The sequence below is a fragment of the Desmodus rotundus genome, chromosome 12 (assembly GCF_022682495.2).
Source record: "Desmodus rotundus isolate HL8 chromosome 12, HLdesRot8A.1, whole genome shotgun sequence".
In the NCBI taxonomy this organism is placed as follows: Eukaryota; Metazoa; Chordata; class Mammalia; order Chiroptera; family Phyllostomidae; genus Desmodus; species Desmodus rotundus.
This window is the reverse complement of record NC_071398.1, coordinates 98968211-98994476: the sequence shown is the minus strand read 5'-3', so window position 1 is coordinate 98994476 and position 26266 is coordinate 98968211. Positions and strand designations below refer to the sequence as shown.

The window sequence follows — 26266 nt, the reverse complement described above, 5'->3', positions numbered from 1 at the left end:
TAGGTTCTCGTCCAGGGACCCGGCGGAAGCCTGGGTGCCCTGGGAAGGGCTCGCCTCCCAAGCCTCTGTCTCTGGGTCAGCGTGTGGGCATCTGGGATGCTGGCCGTGCACGAGAGAACAGGACCCGCCTGGTGCTTCCTTCCCATTCCCAGCCTGGTCTCGAGTCGCCCCTCCGCGTCCCACCGCACAGAAAGCCACGGCCACACCTCTGTCTGCTTTTCTTTGTGCTTTTGATGGCTCTGGTCCCGTCATGTGGTCTGCAACAAGCCCATGTGGGTCTCACCCTGACCCTGAAGTCTCTGGCCGTGGACACAGTTCTCCATATGTTTTCAGGCGCCTGTGCGCCAGATGCTGTTCCCACCCCGTGCTCCCAGGTCCCAGGCTCGGTGGCTCGGCCGTGGGCGCCCATCTTGCGGGACAGGCCAGCCTGAGGCCCTCATTTCTGTTTCGAGGTGAGAATGTTCCCTTCCTCGATGCTCTGTAGCTGGTGCCTCTGACTCACGGGCATTCGGCCACCCTGGCGGCCCCCAAAGCCGGCCCCTGGGACAGTGCGCGCCACCAGCAAGACCCCGGGCAGAGCTTCCTCTCCAAATAAGTTGACTTTGGCTTCAGCCTCTATGGCTTTGGCCAAGCTGTCTGCGTAACTGTCCAAGGACTTGTGCACGTCGGCTTTCACGTGGAGGATGGGGTTCCTGGCAGCTTCTAAGGGAGAAGGAGGGAAACGGGTGAGTGAGGGACCGGTGCCTGCTGCCGCCTCCCAGCCCCGGGGAGGCAGCCCAGGGGAGGCAGGCCGAGGGGAGGCAGGCCGAGGGGAGGCGTGAGGGTTTCAAAGTCGGATCCCCTCGGCCCAAATCTTTGATTCCCCTCCTTACTGACTGTGAAATCTTAGCGGGATTGAACCTGACCTCAGTTTCCCCCCTGTGAAGCAACAAGGATCAGTGCAGACCTCTCACAACGCAGGTTCTCCGTGATCATCAAACTGTTCCTCCCAAGGTGCCTGGGTCTGGCTCATGGCAAACGGGTGATAAATATTTCCCACCGACGACATTGAAATGTTGCATCTTTGGGGGAGTTCTCTGGTGTTTGGGCTCCCTGCCCCGGCTCTAAACTTCCACCAGCCCCAGGGCTGTCTCTGTCCACTCCGCACTGACTCAGGTCCCCAAAGTCATGGACAACCTCAGGGTCAGAAGTAACACTGAAGGTTCAGGCGTGCCCCTGCCCCCACCCCCAGGATGAGGATTCAACAACCGAAATGATGAGAAGACGGGGAGGGACGCGGCCTGTCCCTGCCCTGCCACTCACTCTGGGGAGGATGGAGCCGGTCTGAGGACGTGTGTGCCTGCGTAGAGCTGAGCAGCCCAGGCCTTCCCAGCCTGGCGGCTGCCTGATCAGTCAGCTGGGAAGCCGAGGACCCGAGGGAGGAGGACCCTGCAGGTGGGCGAAGGTGGAGCCCTGGTGTGCTGACACTGGACGGGGAAGAGCCAGAGATTTCGCTAAGATCCTTCCCTTCCCCCCCACGCAAACTGACCTTTGATCTGTTCCACTTCATCCTCGAAGGTCACCGAGCTCCTCCTCTTGGGGGGGCAAGTGCAGTGGGAGGGAGGCTGGTCATCAGACATACAGTCTTCTAGCAGCATCACGTCCGTCCCTAAAACCAAGGTCAGGGTCAGGGTGTGCACAGAGGACCGGCCGGCTGCGTCCTCCTTGCCGCCCCCTCCTCACCCGCCTAGAATCACGCGCTCCCACTGGTGCCGGCTCACGGTCAACTGTACCGAGCTGCCCTGCGGCAGTTGCCCAGGAAGTCAATACTGTGCCAGCTGTCGGGGCTGCTTCAGACACGCAAAGCTACGGCCGTGTTACCCACACAGAGTGGTGGGTTCTAAGCCACAACGGGCACACGCGAATTGTTAAGTGGGCCAGATCTGGACTCAGGGAGGGGAGGAGGGCTGCCTGAAGGAGGGGGCCCAGAAAAAGAGCTGTGTGTTTTGAGTGATTCCTCTTACAGTTTGAATTTCTACCATTGTGGTTAAAATGTGTTGCACTACATAAACACTAAACTTTTTTTCAAGTACAGTTGACATTCAACATATTAGTTTCTCGTGTACAGCATAGCGGTTACACGTGTGTGGACCTCCCAGAGTGGTCCCCCGGCATCATACACTTCCAGGTGGGCACTCTTTACCCACCTGGCATCATACAGTTGTTACAACATTAGTGACTGTATTCCCCACGCTGCCTGCCACAGCCCCGTGACTGTAACTGCCAATCTGTACTTCGTAATCCCTTCACCGTTTTCATTCAGCCCAACCCCCTTCCTGTCTGGCAACCGTCAGTTTGACCTCTGTCTCTTAAGAGTTTGTGTTTGTTTGGTTTGGGGTTTTGGATTCCACATACAGGTGAAATCACATGGTATGTGTCTTTCTCTGCCTGACTTATTTCACTTAGCGCAATACCCTCCAGGTCCATCCAAGTTGTTGCAAATAGTAAGATTTCATTCTTTGTTATGGCTGAGTCATATTTCATTGTACACGTGTACCAGGTGTTTCCCCGATCGTCCACCGCTGGACCCTCGGGCTGCTTCCACACCTTGGCTGCTGTACATAACGCTGCAAGGAGCATGAGGGTGCTGCGTGTACCTTTTCAAGTTAGTGTTTCTGTTTGGGGTTTTTTTTTTTTTTTTTTTTTTTGATACATACCCGGAAGTGGGCTTGCTGGGTCATACGGTAGTTCTACCTTTAATTTTTGAGAACTCTCCACACTGTTCTCCACAGTGACTGCACCAATTTATAACCCCACCAACAGTGCACAAGGGCTCCCTTTTCTCCACATCCTCACCAACACTTGTTGCTTGTTGATTTATTGGTGATGGCCATTCTGACAGGTGTGGGAGGTTATCTCTTGTGGTTTTGATTTGCATCTCTCTGATGATTGGTGAGGCTGAACGCCTTTTCATGCGTCTATTGGCCAGTTGTATTTCCTCTTTGGAGAAGTGTCTATTCAGGTCCTCTGCCCATTTTTCAGTCAAATTTTTTTGTGGTTTTTTTTTTTGTAAGTTATATGAGTTCCTTATATATTTTGCATATTAACCCTTTGCCATATGTATTAGTGGTGAATTTATTCTTCCATTTGGTCAGTTGTCTTTTCATTTTGTTGATGGTTTCCTTTGCTGTGCAAAAACTTTTTAGTTTAATGTAGTCCCATTTATTTATTTTTTCTTTTGTTTCCCTTGCTTGAGGAGACATATCCAAAAAGATATTATTATGAGCATATCAAAGTCTTTACTGCCTATTTTTTCTTCTAGGAGTTCTATGGTTTCTTACATTACATTACATGGCCTTACATCAAGTCTTTAATCCATTTTGAGTTTGTTATTGTATGTGGTGTAATCTGTTTACATTCAAAGTAATTATTGGTAAGTAATGTAATTATTGCCATTTTATTATTCGTATTTTATTTTTAAATTTTTTTTATTATTTTTAGAGAGAGAAGGGAGGGAGCAAGAGAGGGAGAGAAACATTGCTATGAGAGACACATCAATCGGTTGCCTCTCACACGCCCCCTACTGGGACCTGGCCTGAAACCCAGGCATGTGCCCTGACCGGGAATCAAACCTTTTGGTTTGCAGGCCGGTGCTCAATCCACTGAGCCACACCAGCCAGGGCGTATTACTCACATTTTAGATATGTTTTTTCATCTTTTGCTTAAAGAGGTCCCATTAACATTTCTTTCAATATTGGTTTGATGGTGATGAAATCCTTTAGCTTTTCCTTGTCTGGGAAGGTCTTTGTCCTTCCATTCCAAACGATAGCTTTGCTGGGTGGAGTAATCTTGCTTGTAGGTCCTTGCTTTTCATCACGTTGAATATTTTCCACGCCAGTCCCTCTGGCCTGAAATGTTTCTGTTGAGAAGTCAGCTGTGAGTCTTAAGAGCGCACTCTTGTAGGTAATTAACTGTGTTTCTCTTGCTGCTGCTTTTACGATTCTCTTTTTAACCTTTGCCATTTTAATTATGATGTGTCTCGGTGCGGGCCTCTTTGGCTCCATCTTGTTTGGGACTCTCTGTACTTCCTGGACTTGCACGTCTGTTTCCTTCACTAGGTTCGGAACGTTTCCAGTCATTATTTCGTCAAATAGATTTCAGTCCCTGATCTCTCCTTCTGGCACCCCTATGATGCAAATGTTGTTACACTTGATGTTGTCCCAGAGGTCCCTTAAACTGTCCTCATCTTTTAAAAATTCTTTTTCCTTTTTGCTGTTCTGAGTAGGTGTTTTCTGCTGCCTTGTCTTCCAGAGCGCTGATTCAACCTTTTGCTTCATCTAATCTGCTGTTGATTCCCCCTAATGTACTCTTCATTTCAGATACTGTATTCTTCATTAGGGTGTGTGGTCTTTCCCGAGGAGTTGGAGGCTTTGTGGTGGAGATGTGTCTCTCCCAGGGGACAGGGCGCAGGGCATAGAACAGCGGTGACAAGGGAGGGTATCTGACCTCGCTGGGGCTACCCTTGACACCGTGACCGCTCTCCCTGACTCACAAATGTGGAAACGCAAAGGTTTAGGAGGAGAGGGAGCACCTTGCCTAAGACGATGCAGCTCGTAAGAAGCCGGACTCCAGAGCCTGCGCAGGCTGCTGGCCACGGTACTCAGAACAGTCACTTGGCACTTCTACTCTTCAAAGGCTTCTGCTTAATTTGAATCTCTTAACAACCCCACATGTCCAACAGAATGGAACTGAGGTCCTACTTCACACAGGAGGATACTGAGGCACAGAGGAACACCATAACCCTCCCAACTCCGGCCCCCACGCTCCTTCCACGAGGCGCGGGAGGTGCCCGCCACCTGCGCCTACCTGTGCCAGGGACTCAGAATGGGGGATGCACACCTGCCCAAGGCTTACCTGAGTCCTGAGAGCAGCTGAAGCCGGTGTCTCCCGTGCTGCTGCTGTTCCCCAGGGGCTGGCCACCGGCCATCAGTGCCGTGAGGTGTGGGGACAGGCCCAGGTCTGAAAGGCAAAGTCGGCACTGACTGGATGAACCACGTGCCCGTCCCACGCAGCGTGGCCCTCCCATCGGCCTCACCTTGCACTCCTGTCCCCTGCCCTCCCTGCGAGAAGTGCTCTCAACCCATCGACAGGCAGGAAGCCCTCAGTGGCCACCTTCCCCACTGTGCCCTTGCCCCGGGCCTGGGGCAGTCTGCATTGTGACACGGAGGCCAGCTGTGACACGGTGGATGGGTCCCCCAGAGGGGCCCTCCCATGAAATGTCCCACCAGTGAGGCTGGTGGGAGAGAAAGCAGGCAAGCGGTCCTGGGTGATTCTCCAGTTCATCGTGGAACATGGGTGTGCGCTGACCTCCCGAAATCCCATTGGAATACCAACAGGGAGTGTTTTAAAGGAGGTTTAACCCGCAAACAGGAGAGAAGGTCTGTCAGTGGGGTGGCAGGGGGATGGGGGAGAGCTGGTGTTCAAGGTGGGGTTTGGGGGGGGGCTGGTTCTCACACCGGGCCTGAAGCTCAGGAAGGGGGTGCCCACAGTCTCTGCAGGAAGATGGGGCTTGACAGAAAGTCCTCATAGGAAGCACTGGGTCCCTGGTGTCAGGGGGAGAGCAGAGGGAAGGGAACGGGAGTCCTGGCCTCAGAGACAGCAGACACAGTCCCCGCGGACACTGGCGGCCGGACACCCTCCAGCCAAGGTGCCTGGGCAGGCGGCCCAGGACCTCATTACGTATGATGAAGGGACGGCCCAGACCACCGGTCATGAGGAAAGGCGCTGGCTTGAAAGACAGGGGACTAAAAAAGAAAGGAAAAAAATGGACCTCAGAGGAGGCAATGCAGGGAATCCTCAGGACGTTGAGAATTCAACGAAAACAGTGAATGAGCCCATGAGCGGAAGGGGCCGTGCAGAATGCGGGGTAACACAAGGGGGCTCCTAGAAGTAGGAATCTGGGATCGGAAGTCCAAGTCCTTTCCTCCAAGGGGGACCTACGGCCTGGCAGACCGAGCTTCTGTGGGCAGGGACCACCGCAGAGCACTCACAGAGAGGCGGGCACACCAGCCTTTACTTTTAACTTGATGTTCCCGAAGGGACCAGTGACAGACCTACACTCTCCCCTGTGCTCTAGAGCCGGGGGGCGGGGGTCATGGTGGTACCACGTGGTGGAGGGAAGGGCAGGCTCCTTGAGACCTTCCCCTTCACGACCCTCGTCAATCGCTCTCTCGCCAGGATTGGTGTGGTCGGCTGGGGTAGAAGAAGACCCCACACAGCCACCCCGTCTAGGGTCTTCGGCCCAGAATAGGCCTGTGTCCCAGCAGAGAGCCCGGCTTGGGGAGGAGCTGGCGGGGACCATCCTCTGCCAACTGGGCAGGCTGAGGCCACAGTGGGGTTTGGACACCGTCTCTGAGGCTGCGGTGAAAGCCAAGCCCCAGTCTCCACCAGCAGGAGGGAGCGTGGCAGCCAGACCAGTGGGGCTCGGCTGGACAGTCTGGGACCATGCAGCCAGGTGGCCTCGCCACTCTGTGTCTGTCCGTCATTCCCGCTAGAGTGGGTGCAGTGACCCTGAGGTTTCTCACCTGGAATAACCTATCCAACCCCTGTTACAAAGGGTTTTTTTTTTTTTTTTCTTTTTTTAAGGCACAAAGCGACAGGCCAGACCAGGCCCCAGGCATCAGAGCCTGGGGCAGCTAGAAGAGTCACTAGTATAGTTAGAGGCTAAAAGATTAGGAGCCTCATTCCATCCCGGGGGGAACAGGTGTTCTGAAGTAACCAGGAGACCTCCAGGGGCCCCCAGGGAAGGAACTTGGGGAAGCAAGGTGGGGAAATTCAAAGGCTCCTGGATGGCCCCTCCGGCCCACACCTCTCCAAGCTGGCCTAGGAGCACAGCTGGGCCTCTGAGTAAACGTGAGTCCATGTCCCTGTCCCCTCAGACACAGGCTCTACCCCGTTCCAGGAGCTTCAAGTGTTAGGCGAGTGGCATTCAGGGAGGCTGCCCTCCCCCAATGTCCAGGCCACGCTCCAAATTCCTAGGGGAGCCCATGGGAGTCTGCTGACGAGACCTCACAAGTAGAAAGCCCTTTGGTGGCCCAGTGCCAATGGCACCCCAGGGAAAACCTAACCTTTGGCACTTCTTTGGGGGCTAATGGAATGAGGAAACCCAAATCCATTGACTGTGGCTGAAATCTAGGCATGAAACAAACACGACACCGTGTTAATGAAACTCCTGGCTTCCTGGGGCCAGCTGGGGAGCTCCAGTGTTTCTGGAATGCCACTCTGCCTCTGCTCACAGGCCCTGTCTGGAGAGAGAGTCATCCCATGTCCTGAGTCCTTGGGTCACAGCTTTGCAGGTGCCCCTGCAAATGCAGAGGCTCGAAGGCAAGGCAGGGCCTCCCAGTGCTTTCTTGCTGGCTTTGGAGTGGATCCTATGTCCTTCTCGGCCCTCGGGGCCCTGGATGGCAACCAGAGCACCTGTACTCTCTACCGTGGGGGGTGGCCCAGGGCAGGCTTGGGACGGGGGTTGAGGAGCCTCCTGCCTACAGAGGGCGCTAGACCAGGGTCTGCCCAGCCTTGGCTTGGCCAGAGGGACCAGAGAGGGGCGTGGAGGCCAGGGTGCGGGGCTGGTGGGTGCTGCATTCTGCTCTGTTTCTCTTCCTGAGAACTTCCAGGAAAGAGACAAGAGGGGCCCCCATTCCTGCAGAAAGCCAACAACTTTATCCCCCCCCTCTTCAACCCCAAATCAGCCCACAAGCCTGCTTTTCGCTCCATGAGTCGGAGACCGCCAATTGCCTTGAACTTGCCAACCCAGCCACAGCTGGTGCTCTCTGCCCATCCCCAAAGCCTCACCAACTCTTCCAGGGTAATCCCAGGCCGCTTGCATGGAAAATCTTGGCCCGAAAAGAAGACGTTATTTTTCGTTCTGTCTACCCGCTTCCCCTACATTCTCCTTCCTCATTTTCTCCCTTCCTCATTCTTAACATCGTCGGAATAGAAAACATTTAATTATTATTATTTTTCGGCCTAGAAGATAAGTGATATTACAAAATCTGAACTGATAAGCTAATCAGTGAAACAAAACCACAGCCCGAATGTACTCCTGGCTTGTAAATCACACGTGAGGACATGGGCTGGCCAGTGTCAGGGGAGCGGGCATTTCCGTGGTTGAAATACTGGGGTATGGGGAGATCGAGTTCCTCCTTTGGTCACAATAAAAAGTCCCAGGATTCCTTCGTCTCTCAAAAAGTACCATCCCGTCAACCCAGGAATTAAACCAGGGATGTTGGCTCCAGTAACTGCCTCACAGAAGGGACGTCCTACCATCACCGTCACTGAGCGTTGGGGATGATTAGGATTATTCTTTCTCTCCACCCTCCTGAGAGGGGAGGGGACGACCTTCTGTTTCCTGAAGAGGGAATGTCACCTTGAGGGCCTGAGCTGCCCAAAGTCGTCAGCCAGAGGGAAGACCCGTGGCCTGAACGGGCTCTTTCTGGAAACATCTGAGAAGTGCCCTTAACACGTCTCTTCCGAGAGGTCGTCCAGGTGATGGTCCCCCTCTGGCACGACCCTAAAGATCCCGCTGCTTCTCCCCTGGGACAACATGGGGATAACTGCCGGCGGCAAGACCCACCGTGCACGCCACGAACGGCAGGTGACGGCCGAAGGAGAAACGGGATGTTCACAGAACAGCCTCGAAGCAGCACTGAGTAACTACAACCTGAGAAATAGTGACCTGACCGCGGAGAAGACCTGACCTTTCCTGTAGGGACCGAATGCGCCCCCCGCCCCAGTCCACACGTGTGATGGGATTTGGAGATGGGGACTTGGGTTGGAAGGGGATCGGATGAGGTCAGGAGGGTGGGTTCTCCTAAGAAGACAGCAGAGAGCTTGCTCTGTCCCATCCCTGCCCCCACGTGAGGGCACAGCAAGGTGACAGGCAGAAGAGACGCTCACCAGCACCCGCCCACCCGGCACTCTGATCTCGGACTTCCAGCCTCCCACACGGCAGGAAGATAAACGACTCTTGTCTGAGCCTCCTGCCTGTGGCACCGTGTCACAGGAGCTCGAGCTGATGACGACAGTCACCAAGAGACGAGGGGTAATGTAACCAGTGGTGAGGCACAGGGACGTGTGCGCCCTGACGCAATCCCTGAGAAGAGCACATCACCCCCAGCGTCCCCGCCCAAACCTATAACCTCTTCTGGTCCGGAGACACAAGCCAAGGGGCTTCCCACAAAGGCCCTGCCCGGGCTGTGCGGAAGCACCCACTTCACAGGAGACAAGGGAGGAACAAGGACCCAGAGACGACAAAAGAGACATGATGGCCGATGACAATGTGGAGACAGGAAAAGGCTGAAGTCTGACTCGAGCCTGGAGCTAACAGCACTGCCCGACATCACGGTCACAGGTTTTGTCACCAGCCATGGTGACACCAGAGGGGCGCTCCAGCGGCAGCCAGACGGACCGGGGCTCCCTGTTGTTCCCACTCCTCCCCGAGTCTCAGATGCCTAGAGCGATGCCTTTGGGTCTCCTCGAAGGTGACGACTGCCTCCAGAACCCTGTCTGTTCTGAGTCGATGATCCCGGGGAAGGGAACGTCATGTGAGCACGGGACAGTGACATTCCACGTGTGGGGGGTGGAAGGCTGAAGTTCGGCTCTGACATGCCCAGAATTATGAGGGACAGTCTAGGCTGCCAGTGACCTGGGACGAAGGGCCCAAGGAAGAGCATGTGCAGGGGTGAGCCCTGAGGCAGGGGCGGGGTGGGGGCTCTGCTCTGAGAACATCAGGACGGGGCTGCCAGCAAAGGCAGCTGGTCCGATGCTTGGGTTTTGTTCTCTCAAACAGAAGGGACCAGAGCCTCGAGCAGCCCACAGCTGGGACAAGAGAATACGGATGTCTGAACTCTGGTGCCCCCTGCCTTCAGCTGCTCAGGGAAGCTGCGGGAATCACAAGGGACCCCACTGGGACGCCCGCAAAGGAAACCTGCGCACTGCGCCTTGAGGCCGCAGGCAGTGAGACCTCCGCCCTCACTGTGCCCACGTGGCCCAGGGGACCGCGGGCTACCCCTGGCCGTGGGGGAGCGTCCCTCCCCGGACATGCGCCCACGTTACCTGTGATCCTGTTGGAAATGCTGAACAGCCTGGACGTCCTCTGCCGCTGGACAAACGGCTCCCGGTAATACCGGTCCCCAAAGCACATGCCTAGCAGCTCCTTGCGCACGGTCTTATTCCAGAGCCCGTAGATGAGGGGGTGGCAGACGGCGCTGGTGAAGCTCAGCCACGTGGCCCAGGTCTCCAGGCTTGGGGAGACGCAGTTCTCCCCCCAGAGGGCCTCCGAGGTGATGACCCCCAGGTAGGGGCCCCAGGTGGCCATGAAGGCTCCGATGACCACCAGGATGGTGACGAGGGCTTTGCACTGGTTGGCCGAGTAGACAACGCCCTGGAAGGCGTTCCTGCGGCTGCCTGAGGAGGAGGTGGAGGTGCTGGAGTTCTTCCTCCCTGGCCTCTGGGTGTCGTCCTCCCCCGTGACCACGGTGCCACAGTGCACCTTGCGGGCCTTGACCCTGGCCACGCGGAATATGAAGCCATAGCACACGAGCATGACCAGAAAGGGGAAGAGGGCACACCAGATCTGCCAGAAGGCGGTGTAGCCGGGCTCCCGGTGCCAGGCGGCCACGCACATCCACTTGAACTCATCAAACTCCACCGATGACCAACCGAACAGGGGCGGCAGGCAGCCAATGAGGGAGTGAAGCCAGATGTAGACCAGCGCCATGACGGCGCGGTTCCCTGTGATCTTCGTGGGGTACACCATGGGGTACAGGACAGCGTAGTAGCTGGAAAAGGACAGAGGGAGGCAAGAGAGGCATCAGCACAGAGAAACACAGCAGGAGGGGCACCTGCCGCTTTCCCAGGCGGAGAGCGCCCTCTGCCCAGACACTGGACCCAAGGGAAAGGCCAGGCAGCGAAAGGGCTTCCCCTGGGGAGCGCAATGGGTGCACGGGACGGGGCGGCCACACTGACACTGCCTGGTGCGAGCAGGACATCAGGAACAACCGTGGCTCCAAGCCTTACGCATCGCCTGTGGAGCCACCTCCTGCACCAGGACCGTCTGAAGTCACCGCTTGGAGACACGGCTCAGAGGTTGGTCAGCCTGAGGCTGCCGAGCTTGAGCTGCTGAGATCTGGCCCAGAAAGACAGCGTTTCTGGCGTCCACAACTGTGGGGTGGTCTCAGAACCGCTGCCCACGGCCCGGGCACAGCCTTGCCTGCATAGCGCTGAGAGCTGGGTTTGCACGTCGCTAGGCTCAGCAGCACTGCGAGGGGCACCAGCCTCCGGAGCTGGGAGAGTCTGGTTCAGATGGGGGCTCTGCCGTCTGTGGGCTGCGGGACCTGGGGGAGCCACTGTGCCCTCTCTGGGCCCCTGTTCCTATATCTGCAAAATACAACCACGGGGCCTCTGCCACAGGTCGGCCCCGAGGACGACTGGGCCAGCGAGGGACAGGCCTGCCCTGTTCTGCCCTGCACACAGCAGCGGTGTGTGCAGCATGGGCTTCGCCAGTCACCCTCCGCTCCCCTTCCTTCTTGAGGACAGGACCCCCTCTTGTCCGTGCTCCTGCAACACCTCCGTGACCACAGGGGACACTGGCCTGTCTGAGGCCTGGGGAGTGAATGGGACCATTCTGGTGGTCACCTTGCCAGGGGACTGGTTAAGACACTGACCCGTACGACAGCATCCTGGCTAATGTCATGTGAGGGGGGGTTGGCGGGGTGCACTTCCGGGAAGGTGTCCTTCACTTCCAAGGAGAATCAAGGCTACTTTCTACTCTCTCTGTCCCGGGACAGGATGGGCGGGCCTCTGGCCTCAGACGCCTCAGGGTGGTAGGCAGCACAGTGGGGTGGGAAGTCCAGGCCGGGCCACGCCAACTGTCCCTTTCTCCTTGGACCAGCCCTGCCTGGCAGTCGTGAAAGAATTATGAGAATAAGCTGTCCTCTGCAACGCAGCCTTCTGGAGAGTCTCAGGACCCCGTGACTATTGTTTTATGGCAAGAGTTCTGCTTTACTGTAACAAATGGTGTTTATATCACTGGCTGACAAGGGTTCTGGCGTGAGCAAGCCCAGTGGACTTGACAGTGATGTCTCCCAGCTGCGTCGAGCCCCAAGGGCCCACCCGCCAGAGGGAGCCTGCTAGGCAGGCCAGAGCGTGGCTCGTGTTGGCCCACACCCAGCGGGGGCATGCTGGTCTCAGAGGGACATGGGGGTAAAACGCATGTGCCTCAAATGCACAAATCTGTACCTCCATCAAGGTAGAAAGAAAGCACTTCCTCATCTGCACACAAAAAATGGATTTCAAAGATGTGAAACTTCATGCTTTAAATTTAAGCCTCATGCAGGCCTTGCTTCAGATTCAAAGGAAAACAGAGAAAAGAGCAACTCCCTCTGCCGTGCAAGGGAACGGGGGGGCCGAAATCAAGGGGGTCCCTTTGCTTCCTGTCCCGACTGTCTCCTGAGGGTCTCCATCTATTCTCCAGCAGCTCGCTTTTAGATGGGGGTCCGAGCACAACCCTCGGTCCCCAAAGGGGCTTTCCTGATGTTACGTGCAACCAAAAAGCTGTCGTGCATGTACGGGCTCCCCTGCTTCGCTCTGTCACCCACACTTGTGACGATGACTTTGGTTTTAATGGGAGGGCTCGCCTGCAGAGAACCAACCTCCACCAACCGCGGCCACCCCAGTGGGCACAGCGACATACCAAACCCGGGTCCTCCTCTCTGTAACTAACCCACCCACGGTCCGAGCTCTGGAGTTCCACCCACCCCACCGGGCCGTGACCCATCGATGGCTTCCTTCCCTCTGCGTCCTCCACACTGCAGACAGCCCGCAGGAGTCCGGCCCTGGGCCTGGGTGGACAATCCAGCTAAAACCCTGGTGGTCCCAAGAGAACCCAGGGATTTGGGTCCTTTAGTGACAACATTGCTGGCTCATCCTCTCTGCGTTTCCCTGAGTCTCCTGCCAGCTTACTCCCCGATTCTGCAAGTGGTGCTGTACTTGGCTCTCCCCTCCCTTCCCCCAGGGAGTGCACCCTTGCCTGGGATGAATGAAGTGACCATCGGCAAAATGCCAACCCGTAAGTTGGAGCTAGGCGGTGGAGCCGCGCTGTCAGACCTGTGAGGCACCTGCTGGGGGCAGCCGAGGGGCCTCAGCAGCGCCCCTTCGGACTGACTGCGTCCACCACCCCACGAGAAGGGACAACCCAGACTGTTATAAGCACACACCATCTCTCCCGGATGCCACCGTCTTCATTCCCTGGGGCGTCTCCCTCCCTTGCTCCCCCGCCTTCCTGGACTGAGCTGACTGTTGAGGTCCCTTTGCTGTAGACAGGGGACAGTGTTTCCTCTCTGTGCCCCACCCCCCGCACCTCTGCCAGCCCAGCTCTGGCCCAGGCCAAAGCAAGAGAGAGCAGACAGCACGTCTAACACTTCCCAGACACGTTGCCTTCCTCAGCCTGTTCCTCATCTATAAGCTGCTAGAACTTTAAGCCATGGGACCTCTTTTGAAAAACAAAACTACAGAGAATTACATGTAAATGCATACAAATATCATACATCATATACACATGGGCTTCGGACGCGAATGCCCACTGCCAGCCTCTCTCCAGGCTGTGGCCTGTCTCTCTCTTGGCCTGAGGAGGGCTCTAGGCTGTGTTCCATGGCACCAAACAGGAGGTGGTGGCAAAGAAATGTGTAATAAATACAAAAATAAAACTCCGTGCAAGATAGATGAGCTACAGCCCTAGGGCCTCTCGCTGGGGGGACTGGAGCAAAGGCAGAGCTCCGCTGTCTCACCCTCCCACAGAGCTGACACCCTCCCCAAGGAACCGAGACAGTGTGACAGTCCCGCGGGCTGGCCGCCCACCCCGGGGGGGGGGGGGGGCTTTGCACACGGTCCTTAGTTCTTCCGCTCCTTACTGCACAGCCAGCTCACCGGTCCACGGCGATGACCCCGAGGGTGAGCATGCTGGCCGAGCTGATGAGCAGGTACAGGAGGGCGGAGAAGTTGCACCAGACCACCCCGAAGACCCATCGCCGCCGGACGGAGCTGGTCACCACAAATGGCAGCACCAGCAGGGACAGCAGGAAGTTGGACAGGGTCAGGCTGAAGACGAACTTGTTGCTGAGGGTGAGGAGGTAGGACTTCTTGTACAAGGTGACCACGACGACCAGGTTGCCCAGGCAGACGAAGATGGTGATGACCACGATGGCGATGAACTCAGCAACGACAATGCCCCCGCCGCCGGCCGCCGCCACCGCCTCAGTGAGGTTGCTCAGCTCCTTCCGGTGGCCCAGCGAGGAGTTGAGGCTCATGGTCAGCGCGCCTGGGCGTGGGGCGGGCGCAGCATGCTGGGCGTCTGGAAGGACAGGGAAGAGCAAGGGACAGAAGAAGGTTCATCAAGCGGGGTCATGTCACCTGAACAGGAGAGCAGCAGAGGCCTCAGGCTGCCTGGCTCGCCCAGAGCCCCTCTGCCATCTTCCCCACCAAGCTCAACATAGGCGGCTATGCGTGCGGCTCATGCTGGCCCTCGAACGAGGTGTTCCTCCGTTCTAAATGACCCCAACAATTCCGCCAGGGCCAGCAGTTCTAACTTTGAATGCACCAAAGAATCACATGCCGCGCCAGCTCAAAGCGCTGATGCTCAGGCCCTGCTGCTCGATTCTGGTCCCTGAGGTCAGAGGTGTGGCCTAGGAATCTGCATTTGAAACAGGCAGGCTGGGGCGGTGGTTCTGTTCCAAGTGGTTAATGGGCTGCACACTGGGGCTGCTGCTCTTAGACCTGGGCAACTCCAGGGGGTCCCTGATGGCCGCTGCCTTGCCCCCCGACCCCGCTCACTGGCCAGGCAGCACCTCGGGTGCCCCTCTGACTGGCAGAACCAGACCCTCCATGGTTCTGATTCGTGTGTCCACTCGAGTCTGACAGTAGGATCACCGTGGGGGCTATTTGGCGGTCCCCGCACTAATCACCCAGGGAAAGCGGGGGCCAGCTGCAGGTCTAGGCCCACAGAGCCCGTTCTCCGCAAGGTGTGGCTCCTGCTCTCAGCAAGCTGCTCGGCGTCTCGGCTAAAACTCAACGTTGATGCATGTTAACATGAAAGGCAACAGATGACTGTTTCTCCAAAATTGTTGTCTGCTTTAATCAGCCAAAGAATCCCACCTGCTCTTGTTCCCTACAAACAGAAGACGCCGGAAAGAAAGCAGAGATGGGTTTTACACGAGCCAGGAGAGAAGAACCAGGTGCCTAAAATGCCACACACGGGCGTAGCCTTCAGCTGGCTGACCTGATGCTTCTCTTCAAAAACCTTCCCCCAAACCCGACGCTTCACTGAAACTCCTTGGGCCCCAGGGAGCTGGCAGGTTACGGAGCAGCCCCAGCCGTCACCTGTGGCAATAATACCAAGGTTCCCTTCGGAGGGAGCCTGACCCCCGGGGCCACAACCAGGGGCCCCAGGCCAGCTCGCTGGGACCAAATAATTCGAACCCCTCCTCCTCCCCACGGTCTCGAAATACTTCACGAGTTACTTGCTTTCCCTTCTCCAGATAAAATCTCCCAGTTCCTGAGATGCCTTCCAAACTAACTGAGATTCCCTGCTTTGGACTTGCTCATGGACGTCTGTGCCCCTCTCGACTTGTCGTCCCCAAAATGGAACACACTGTTCTGGATGTGGTCCGGCAAGTGTTGAGGACAGAGGGGCCGTTCCCTCCCTGGTCAGGGGAAGCTGCTCCTCTTCACTCTGAGAACACATTTTCTGGTAGCAAGTAGAGTGCCCTGCCGGGCTTACAGACGAGTGTGTGGTCAACTAAAACCCGAAGTTGACACACACGCGAATTCCTGTGCAGGCAGGTGCTCGCGGTCTTGAACTTGTGAAATGAATGTGTGAAGCCTAAATACAAAATGTTATTGCTACTAAATTTGGCATCTGTGCATGTTGGCCCGTATTTCCGGGCTGCTAAAATATTCTGAATTTTGATTCGGTTATGCAATATGCTAAGTTCCTCCAGCTTTGCACCGTGAATATGCTTTACAGATAAGCCTTGTATGCCATTGCCTTCAAAGGTCGTTTGGGGCTTTGTCTTGTGGGTTCTAGATTTTGTTAACTCTTGTAAGTAAATTGTTCATCGGGGTCTCGAAACACGGTCCTGCATAAGCCTGTATTTCACCACACAAGTGAGGGTAACACAGTTATCTAAGGAAACAGACCTTGAGTCACTGGACAAATGACAAAATGAGAGAAAATGTTTCCAAATGAGAGGAAAAGGCCTCATCATTCTAATTTATAAAGAATTCCTAAAGAAACAAGGAAAAGAATGAAAAAAGATAGAAACAGGGATAGAAGCCATCAAGTTGTAACTATGTAAGGTGCTGGGGGGTAGCCACACGTTGGGGTAATCACTGCACAATACATAATGTATATGAAGACCTCTTGCCCTGAAGCCCTGTAGTATCATTTGAGAACGGGAATGATACACTTTTGAGACAAAGAAACCCTGAATGTTAACTAGTAGCTCCTCACCGAATGATCTGCGCGTTCATGAAGGAAACTAAATCCACAGATTGGGGGCTGGGGGAGGGGCCAGATCAAGGGTTAGAAGAGAAACTGGTAAATATTTGGATGAATCTAAGTAAGAACTGCCCAAACCTATAAAACGTAAATCGAAAAAGTTACCCATCAACAACAAACGTCATACATGTAGCGAACTTGGGAGCTTTGAAAGCCGGATGAAACTAAAACACTAAGCAACGAGGGAGCTCTCAGAGGCACGCGTGGAGCGAAAGCATCCCGAGGTCGTCCTGGGGCAGAGGCCGTGGCTACGGCTCTTCTCCCCAGCGCTGGCCACGGGCCTGGCACCCAGTAGGCAGCTCATGAATTCCTTGTTGATGAATGACTAGCCTTCCAAATGGTGTTCCCGTGAAGTCAAACAGGACTGTTAACACTATAAAGGTGACCACTAGAAGAATAAAAATGGGATGGAAACCTTTATTTTAAAAGAAGGGATAAATTACTCCTTGATCTGATCACCTGTAAAATCAGAGCCCAGGGTTGGCCAGTTGGTTGGCTGCAGTCCCTAAGGTTCTCTGGTCCCAACCCCCAGAGGCAGGGGGCAATGTGGGACAAAGGCTGCCCACCGGGGGAAATCCACAACCCCAGCCTCTGCCCGGAGCCGGGGGGGTGGAGGGCACCAGCCCCAGCAAATCACCAGGGGGCACACTTTTAAAGAACAAGAGAGCAGGTTTGGAATGCCCTGGCCCGCTAAGGCTTCCGGGCAGGCAGCCAGCTCCCCCAGAGCCTGACAAGCCAGGGCCCATCGAAAGAAGCAAATGCAAGTGTGACTCACATTTCCACTGTCCTGGCCAGTTCTGCTGCCAGACACAAGGTTGTTCCACTCCCACACTCACTTCATGGTGCGTCTCGCCCGGACCAGACAAATCCCCCCTGCGCCCCAGTGTCGGAAACAGCATGGTCGTAACACGGCTGGGGTTTAGCACAAATCAGAAATGCTTCCCTCTCAGGTCCTAGGGGAGGCCGAACCTCTACTTGTCATCACTGTCCTGCGTCAACGTGGTACGGCCACTCCTCTCTTGGAAGGGCCTTCCATCTTCCGGACCCCTCCCAAAGAGAGAGAATTGTCTGCTGGAGCAAAGCACTGGGAACAGCCTTGAGGTGTTCAAAGCCATACCTCAAGTTCAAAGCCACACCTCAAGTTCAAAGCCACACCTCAAGCGAGAGATCAAAATCATTTGGGGTTGAAACACCAGGCAACAGCTACGGAATCCCGAGACAGGCATCTGCTGTTTTATAAACCGGTTTGCACGGTAATTCCCAAGAAGTAGGTTAATTCCAGAAATGCCATGGTTTGCAAGGACAGAAGACTACAATGTAAGGGTGGGTTCTCATTCTCCCATGTCATTGTGTCGGCTGGGTGGCTCGCCTCATAATTCGACCTAGAACTCTCTGATTTTCAGCATCATTCACAACAGCTACCATGTGGAAGCAACCCAACTGTCTATCAGCCAATGACGGGGTTAGTAGCAGCGTATGGCATAGGCATATGACGGAATATTACTCAGCCCTGAAAAGGGAATTCAGACACATGTCACAACATGGGTGAACTCCGAGAACAAGATGCTGAGGGAAATGAGCCAGGAGCAAGAAGGCAAATGCTGTGTGATTCCACTCACAGGAGGAGGCACTTGGAATAGTCAGAACCACAGACACAGACAGCAGAACGGCTGCCAGGGGCTGGGGAGGGAGGGAACGGGGAGCTACTGTTCACTGCGCACAGAGTTCCGGTTCTGCAAGACGACAAGAGTTCTGGGGACAGAGGGTGGTGATGGCGGCACAGTATGAATGTACTGGAGACCACCGGACTGTGCCCTTAAATACGGCTAAGATGGTAAGTTTTATGTTGTATCTATTTCACCATAATAAAAATTTTTGAAAAAAAAAGTAAGTCCCAGGGGGCCACCTGCTCTTTCTTTACCGTCTCACCCCCACCAGGTTTGGAGCATCCTGAGAAGACAGCAGGAGCGATTGTCACGGCCCCACACCTTCTGATGGAGATGAGCCACAGCAAGCGCCTGGGGTAACCCCTGCTGCCACAGGTGAGGACATGCACAGCGACCCCGCAAGGCACCAGTCCGAGGCTGAGCCCCTGAACACAGCCCCTGAGGGGGCCGCACCCTCCTGGGGTCACATGGTGAACCAAACCCAGCTTCCTGTTCAACTCCTCTGCCCAAGCTCTTCCTGAGCGTGTGGGGGAATGAGGACACTCAGTGCTAAGCCAAGTAGGACTCCGAGCCTCGGGCTGTCAGCTGAACATCTTCAAAGGGCAGCTGGCCTCCCTCCCAGGCCTCCCCCAGCGATGCTGAAAGCCGCATCCTTGCCCTCCGGTTTCCCGGTCAACACGGACAGGGGAGGGTTGATCAGGCCTCCCAGAAAATCCACAAACAACTGGCTGAAGTTATGGTGAAGACGCCGCCTGCCGGGGAGTCTTGGGCCACCAGAAAAAGAGCTTTAGGAAAAGTGGGGGAAGCAGCAGTGGACTGACCACACCTCACGGGGGAGGCTTTAGCCATTGGACGGAGAGCAAGACCTGACCGCAGAAGTGACTTTCAGGCACTGGACACCCCGCCTGGACTGGCTGTTCCCCAGGCGGGAGCCGAGCTGGAACGCTGGCTTTTCCAGAACAGCTCATGGAAGCCTCCAGATGCTGGCCCAGGGCCGTCTGCCTGGATCTGGGATCCCAGCAAATCCTGAAGGCGGGGCTGGGTCAGGCCAGGTCAGAGCTGCCCCAGGCCCTCCTACGTCTACCTGTTGCAGCTGCCAGGGTCGCTGTGGTGAGTCAACGGGCGCTGAACCTCGGGTGTGACCAGGAGGCCCGGATCAGGCATCAGAAGCCCACGCTGCTCTGGGAGCTCCCGGTGGCCCCTGGGACTGCTACTCAGCGTGGCACTTGGGCGTCACTGGCTCGCAAGCCAAACACGTCCAAAAACAGACTTCCCACCTTTCATCTCTCAAACCTCCACGCTCCCTTCAGCTCCTGTTACACCACCCCCCACCCTTCCACTGCTCCGACCCTAAATGTTGGGGTTTCCTGCCTCCTCACTGTCTCTCACACCCCCTCTCTGGCCCATCAGCAAATCTGCTGGTTTTCCTGTCGACGAGCATCTAGGATTCAACTAGGTCTCCCTACCCCCACTACCACCGCTCCGGTCCAGGCTGCATCATCCACACAGCTTCCTCACTGTTCTTTTTATGCCTGTGGTCACTCAGCATCTTCTCCAGCTGAAGTGACCCCAGCAGGGCAGGTGGAGTCACGCAGCCTGGGAAAGGTCGGCGGGGGGGGGGGGGGGTCGCCAGCATCAGCCATCCCTGTCACTGCTTTATGTGAGTAACAGCTAGTTCAAGGTCCACCTTAAGAGCAGACATCTTTTTGGAACCTTCCACCCCCACGATGACTGTTACCAGCACTTACTATTTACAGTTTTCCTTTTCTGTTTTAGTTATCCTTTCGGACACGCATGTCCTAGCACAAGGTTTTATTCAGGGGAGGATGCTCTCCCCTGCGGGTGGCTTAGAAAGTCTTCCTCAGTTTCCCCTCTGATGTCCCAACAGCACTTTGTATGTGGGAGAAGATACTCTATAGCCCCCCTATTCATCTACTTGAGTATCTACTCGATCTGAAAACAGAAGAAAACTTTTCTTTTTTTTGGAAAATATGTGAAGTGATTAGATTCATCACTCTCCAACATTTGAGACCGAACACAGGCCTGAGAAGTAACTCTTCCTCCCGTTGTTTTTTAGATGAAACCGAAGCCCGAGAGAGAGGTGAGTTTCGCCCCTCACACACCCAGTCGCTGACCAAGCCCAGATTTCCTGATTTGGCCGTCCCCAGGGCTGGGGGGGATGCTCACGCAGGTGGGGCTGTGACCTCTCCAGCAGGGAGTCTCAGTCAAGTCTACAGTAAATGGTCTTTGCTTTGGGCAAGGTCACTAAGACCTCCTCTCTGAACTCAGTGGGCCCTTCCTTGAGCTCTCTGCTGCCCTGGGCACCTTCAACTGCTTCCCTTTCTGTCTCAGATGCCCTCTTCCCTTGGCTCCCAAACCTGTCCCCTCTCCCTCTCCCTCCTTTGTTCCTTCCCAGTCTCCAGTACCTGTCATCATGCTGTCCTGTGTTCCTGTTCCCCAACATGCCTTCGGGGCGCTCCTTCCTTTCCCAGCTGCAAAGGAAAGGAACCAGATGCCTCCTCTGCATCCCTGACCCTTGCACTGCTAGGTGCCCCTGAGTTTCTTCTGGGTCACCCTTTCATAGTCTGAGTTCATAGAAGTGACACATGACTCACGTCAATCATATCCCAAGTCCCTCTACCCAATCGGCTTCTGAGACGGAAAGGGGACTGTGGCTGGGGTAGCTGGGAGAAAGAGAGCTCCCCGCTCCCTTCGGGTTTGGAATTCAGCTTCCCCAACCCGTGACAAGGGGGACAGCCTGAGACACGAGGAGGTGAGGAAAGGAGATGAAATGATTTCAACCCTGGGCCCACGCCTGCAGCCGAACACTCACCGCAGCTCGCTCTTCAGTGCCGTGGGCCAATCACTCTCCTTTTTGCTTAAGTCAATTTCAACTGGATTTTGTGCCCCTTGCAGAAAACGAGAGTCCTATTTCCACTTTGTAAAGTGCGTGGGTACCTAACCACTAGGCTGTGCACCTAAAATAAATACAGACTAATATTAAATGCAAACTGTAATTGAAAAATAAAGCGTCCTGGTTGGTATCTCCTCTCTCTCCTGAAGCTCCCTCTGTGTACCCACTTAACGATGACAATTCCCAAAGCTCCACCGATAGCCTGGACAACTCTTCGGAGCTCCGGATTCGTGGCCACCCACCCAGTGGATGCTTTGTGCCGTATGCCACACCGGGAACCGCGGATATGGAACTGCGGATATAACCTGTGCAAAATGGAAGCTGTCACTCTGCCCCACCCGCTCAATATGCTGTTCTCCGTGTTTCCTCTACCCTAGAAAAAAACACCACCACACACCCCCGTCTCTCAAGTCAGAACTCTGGACCTCTCTCGCCGGGAAATCCTGACGGAGTGAGGCCCTGGGGGGCGAGGGGGGACAGACATATCTGAGCCTGGGATTCCCATACTGACTTTCTCAATGAGATCGTGCATGCAGAGCAGCCAACGCCGATCGTTTCCATTCCCATCATACACCAGTGTCACTCAAAACTTCATCCTCACCGGCAACGTCCCAGCTCAGAGCTGCGCCATCTTCCCCCCGACGACCACCAGACGTTTCTGCCTCATCTTTGTATCTTTGATCCCCCCCACCCCACTCCAATCTGCTGCCAGGCTGACGGTCCTCTGGCCAAGCACCATATCACCCTCTGGCACCCACAGAATGTATCCGGTAGCGGTACCCTCCACTTCGGCTGTCCCGGGTCACTCACGCTGTTCTCCCGTTCATGGCTCTGCACCTGATAACGCTCCCGTGTCCAGGTGTCTTTTCAGCCTCTTCTCCCACCTGCAGAAGAGCTCATCCCTGCGATGCAGAGAATCACACCAGCGTGAACATCAGGCGAGAATTTTCTTTGGACTGCACCCCCACCTGGCCTGATAATTACTTCTGTGAACAGAAGGGTTCTTTCTGTGGATTTCCTCAGGTAAATCCATCTTTCCTCGGTTTAGTTGTTTATGTAACAGATGACATTGCCATTTCTTTAAACATTAAATTGAAGAAAGGATGCGAAAGTAAAAATAACAAAAAAAGACTTGGTGAAAAGTTACTATGAAAACAAGAGAAATTATCGCCGCTACGTTGTCTTAAAGGGGCTCGCTGACCGACTCAAGCCTGGCCTCCCCGTGCCAGAAAGAAGAGAAACTGAAAAAAGGTAGAGGAAGAGTAATTTAAAATGTTTTTAAATAATAAATAGCAAAGAGAGAATGGGGAAGAAAGAGAAAATTTAGGAAAATTTCATCTTAAGATGTCGAGGACTTTCTAAGCAACAAACCTTGAAGTCACAAAGAAAATCAATATAGATTTAACCACATACAAATTAAATACTTCTGCACAAAGGTACAATAAGCAAAGACGGAGAAGACACACAAGGCAAGATATCTGATGTACTAACAAGAAAAAGATTAAAGCCCAGAATTTACAAAGAGCCTCACAAACTGATGAAACCACAAACTTCAATGCAAAATCGGGGGGGGGGGTGAATTTCATGGTGTGACTGAGTCACAAAGTTGGGCCTTCCTCTAAATTCCAGGTCCCGTGGACAGCTATCTCCAGTTCTGTCGGGTTTTTTTGTTGTTGCTGTTCTCAAAGAAAAACCTCGAGAAGATGCCACTTCTGAGGTTCCCCCCCCCCCCGCCCCCGGGCACGGCTGACTGCATCTCACGAGGCAAGCGTGTCCTGAGGGCTAATGTCGAGGGCAGTCTGCAGGCCAAGACCCCCGGGCACGTTCTGAAAAATGTTCTCAGTTAGTTGCCAACTTTCAAAATTCGGAGCTTTTTCCCCCATAAACATGTACAGCTCTCTCCCCACCCCCACCTCCTTCAAATTCAGATCAGGCAGCACTGTGCTGGGGCCTTGTTGCACCTGCTCCTGTCTCTTTGCAGGAGGGAGGCCTGCAGGAGGGAGGCCTGGCCTATGGCAGAGCCCACCCAGCCCTCCTGCAGGCCCCATCCCACACCCAGTTTACACCACACAAGTGACCCTCCTTTGGCTGACATTTGGGTCAGTTTCAGTTCAGCCCATCTGCCTTCCACCACCAACCCAAACAAAGAGCTCAGCCTCGGACCACAGGGCCCCCCTCCCTGGTCTCTCTGACTCCCACTGCACAGGGCTGCATCGAGGGAGGAATGTTTGAATACCTAAGACCTTGGATTTAGTTCTAAAACGCTGAGCAGGCCTCTGGATGACAGGCCCCTAATCTCCCTTTGGGGTGGACAAGTCCTCAGATTAGGGCCCCACCCCTGATGGAGCCCAGTCAAAAGATGCCAGAAAGAGACATCGATCCGTTGCCTCCCTTAAGTGCACAGACTGGGAATCGAACCTGCCACCTAGGCATGTGCCCTGACCTGGAATTGAACCCGCAACCCTTTGGTTACAGGACCAGACGCTGCCACCACTGAGCCACCTGGCCAGGGCAGACCCCCTCCCCCACCTTCAGTCTACAGCCCTTCACAGGGCTGTTACTGAATAAAACGAAAAAGTAGAGGACAGTTCGTCAAGCATCTCAAGTATAAAATAAGGTGGGTGTGGCCTAGGACAGGAGGAGAGGGGAGCTCTGGAGGAAGTGACCCAAACGGGGTGGCACGATTCTGAATCTCGGTTAAACAGTTGAAATAAGCGCCTGGACTGTGTGATGTAAGGTCCCTCCCGCCCCGTCTTTCCGCTCTTGGGGCCTGCGAAACTCCCCTCCTCACCTGTCTCACCAACTGGCTGCAGTGCGATGGTTCTAAAGGAAAGCCACCTATTTGGGATGCAGTGGCTCTTCCGAGGACGGCCCAGGTCCAGGTCAGAGGGGAAGAGGCCGGCGCGCTGACACAGGCTGGCTCCGTGTTCCTCACATTGTCCCCATTGGACACATCCAGCAACTAAGGTCCTTTCCCTCCAAAACCACACCACCTCCCGACTTCAAACGACCTGCTCTTGAAAGCACTTCGCAAAAACTGATCAAAGGTACAATACGGCACAAAAATACCCTCAAAGATGTGACCTATGGCGAGGCCAGTGCCCGGCTGTGCGGTTGCTGGAGCGCAGACCTCTCGGAAGCGCGCCCAGACATCCCGGTCATCCCGCCGACATTCTCATCCCTCAGGCCTTTGTCAAAGGTTCCGCGGGGTTATGGTCTGACCCAGGAGGCGCCGAAGGCTGGCCGGGCCCCTCCAAAGCTAATCGGACCTCCCTCTCGCAGATCGAGGGGCACAGGAGCCACTGCTGCCCAGCGACTTCTGGGCGCGCCCCCCCGCCCCCCCCGCCCGGCGTGGCGAGACAGCGCCCTGAACCCCGCCGGAGGATGCCGCTCACCTGGTGCTCACGGGTTCCAGCCCAGGGACGAGGTCGCTCTGCCCCACACACCTGTCGCCGAGCCCACCTGAAGCCCCTCAGCCTGTGGGCCCACGACCCCCATCAGCCAGTCCCCAGCACGCACAGCGTCCTCCTTCCCCGGGGGTCTTTGCAGGGGCTTCAGCGGCGCCCAAGAAACTGGGCGAGGCTGCGGGCAGGGCCACTCGGAAACCTCTGGCCGCCGGGGAGGGGCGCGCCCCCAAGATGAACCACAAAGAGCTCCAGCTCCAAAAGCCAGGCTGGGTGCGGCTCAGGGTACTTCCGAGGGGGCGGCGAGGCGCGGGGCAGGGGCGCGGAGACCCCTGGCGCAGGCCCCGCCCCTGCCCCGCACCCCCAGCTCGGCCGCGTTCCATCCCCGCCCGCGCCCCCCACCCCGCGCCCCTTCTGCTCACCGAGGGGCCGCCGCGCGGCAGCGCAGGGCCCGACCGGCCACCGCCCGCCTGGCCGCCGCCGCTTCCTTCCTCCCCGCCGCGCGGGAACCGGAGGTTTCGGGTTTCAGCCCGGAGCCCGCTCGCTCCTCCCGCCCCGGCCGCCTGCACGCGGACCGCCGGGCGCAGGCCGGGAACTTCGCGCCGCCCGCGCCTCCGCCCCCCGCGCCCCGCCCGGCGCTGCCCCCCTCGGTCCGCACGCCCCTTCCTGCGCGGCGCCCTCCCCCGCCCCGCCGCCCCTTTTCCATTTCTTCCCACGATCGGCCTCGGCGGCGGCTGGCTCTTTGTCTCGCCCTTACCCTCTCGGCTCGCCCCACTCCGCTCCCGCAACCCTCTGCGGTCCCCGCCCGGGCCTTCCAGGTCCTGTGCCTCCATCCCACTTCCAGCCACTGGGACGTCCCCTCTCCAAGTCTCTCTGCATCACACTCGTACTTTCGGATTCCTCCCAGAGGCCGTGCACGGCCCCGTCTCCTCCTCCGGTCTCGCCTGGACTCCGGGCACGTCTTCTCTGCTCACCTTTCATTCATCCGACCGACGCGTGAGCGTCCGCGGGGTGCCGGGCCCCGCCCCGGGCCCCGGGATCACGGGGGAGCCTCCGCGAAGGCGGCCTGGGAGGACCCCACGGCCCGTGGGGGTGGCGGGGTAGATGTAAACAGACTTTTAGCAGACTGCCGTTCCCTCCCCCTCAACCAAAAGGCCGGGAGCGGTCAGAGCCAGGCGCAAGCAGACTGGCGCTGCGAGTTCGCGGGACAGAACGGAGCCCGCTCGTAAGCTTATTTCCCGTCTCCTGCGTTTTCTGTGCAGCCAGCCTACCCAGGGGACGAAAAGTTAGAGCAAACAGTGAAATTAATTTAAAAAGGGAGGGAGGGAGGGAGAAACAGGGCAGGAAAGAATCAGGTAGAAGTTAAGTTCACCCAACTCCAGCAAAAACTGATCCCGTCCCCGCAGCATGATTCGAATTCCCCAGGAATCCCTCTGCTTTGAAAAATGCATCGATTATTCCCGTGTCTACAGGTCGGCACTGTGGGAGCTGCTTTCTTAGTGCTATTGGGCCACTGAGGCAGCATTTAGAGCAATAATTGACTGTGTAGCACCTGCCAAACACCCAGCTCGTCTTCAGGGACACGGGATAATGGGGGAGAAAAAGAGTAAGTGGATGGCTTAATATCCCTGTAGGACAGGTGTTTAGTTTGGTCAAAACCTGGGAGCTGAAGCTCCTCCGAGTCCAGGTC

General features: G+C 55.9%; 1 protein-coding gene across 10 annotated transcripts; it reads right to left on the bottom strand.

Annotated features, from left to right (window-relative positions):
• Window positions 1-74: 74 nt before the first annotated feature.
• On the bottom strand, window positions 75-25674 carry GPR161 (G protein-coupled receptor 161). Of its 10 annotated transcripts, XM_053915617.2 has the most exons (11): window positions 24999-25150; window positions 24568-24649; window positions 21983-22074; window positions 21092-21236; window positions 20685-20750; window positions 13963-14386; window positions 10093-10817; window positions 4894-4998; window positions 1529-1648; window positions 1303-1428; window positions 75-702 (listed from the first exon to the last, which is right to left on the bottom strand). In XM_053915617.2, exons 5-11 carry the CDS (start codon window positions 20692-20694, stop codon window positions 437-439), a joined length of 1776 nt encoding a protein of 591 aa, XP_053771592.1. In that variant the 5' UTR covers window positions 20695-20750; window positions 21092-21236; window positions 21983-22074; window positions 24568-24649; window positions 24999-25150; the 3' UTR covers window positions 75-436. The 10 variants fall into 10 exon arrangements, with proteins under 10 accessions (XP_053771592.1, XP_053771591.1, XP_053771590.1 ...); XM_053915616.2 differs by lacking the exons at window positions 24568-24649; window positions 24999-25150 and adding an exon at window positions 25551-25666; XM_053915615.2 differs by lacking the exon at window positions 24568-24649.
• Between the last annotated feature and the right edge of the window lie 592 nt (window positions 25675-26266).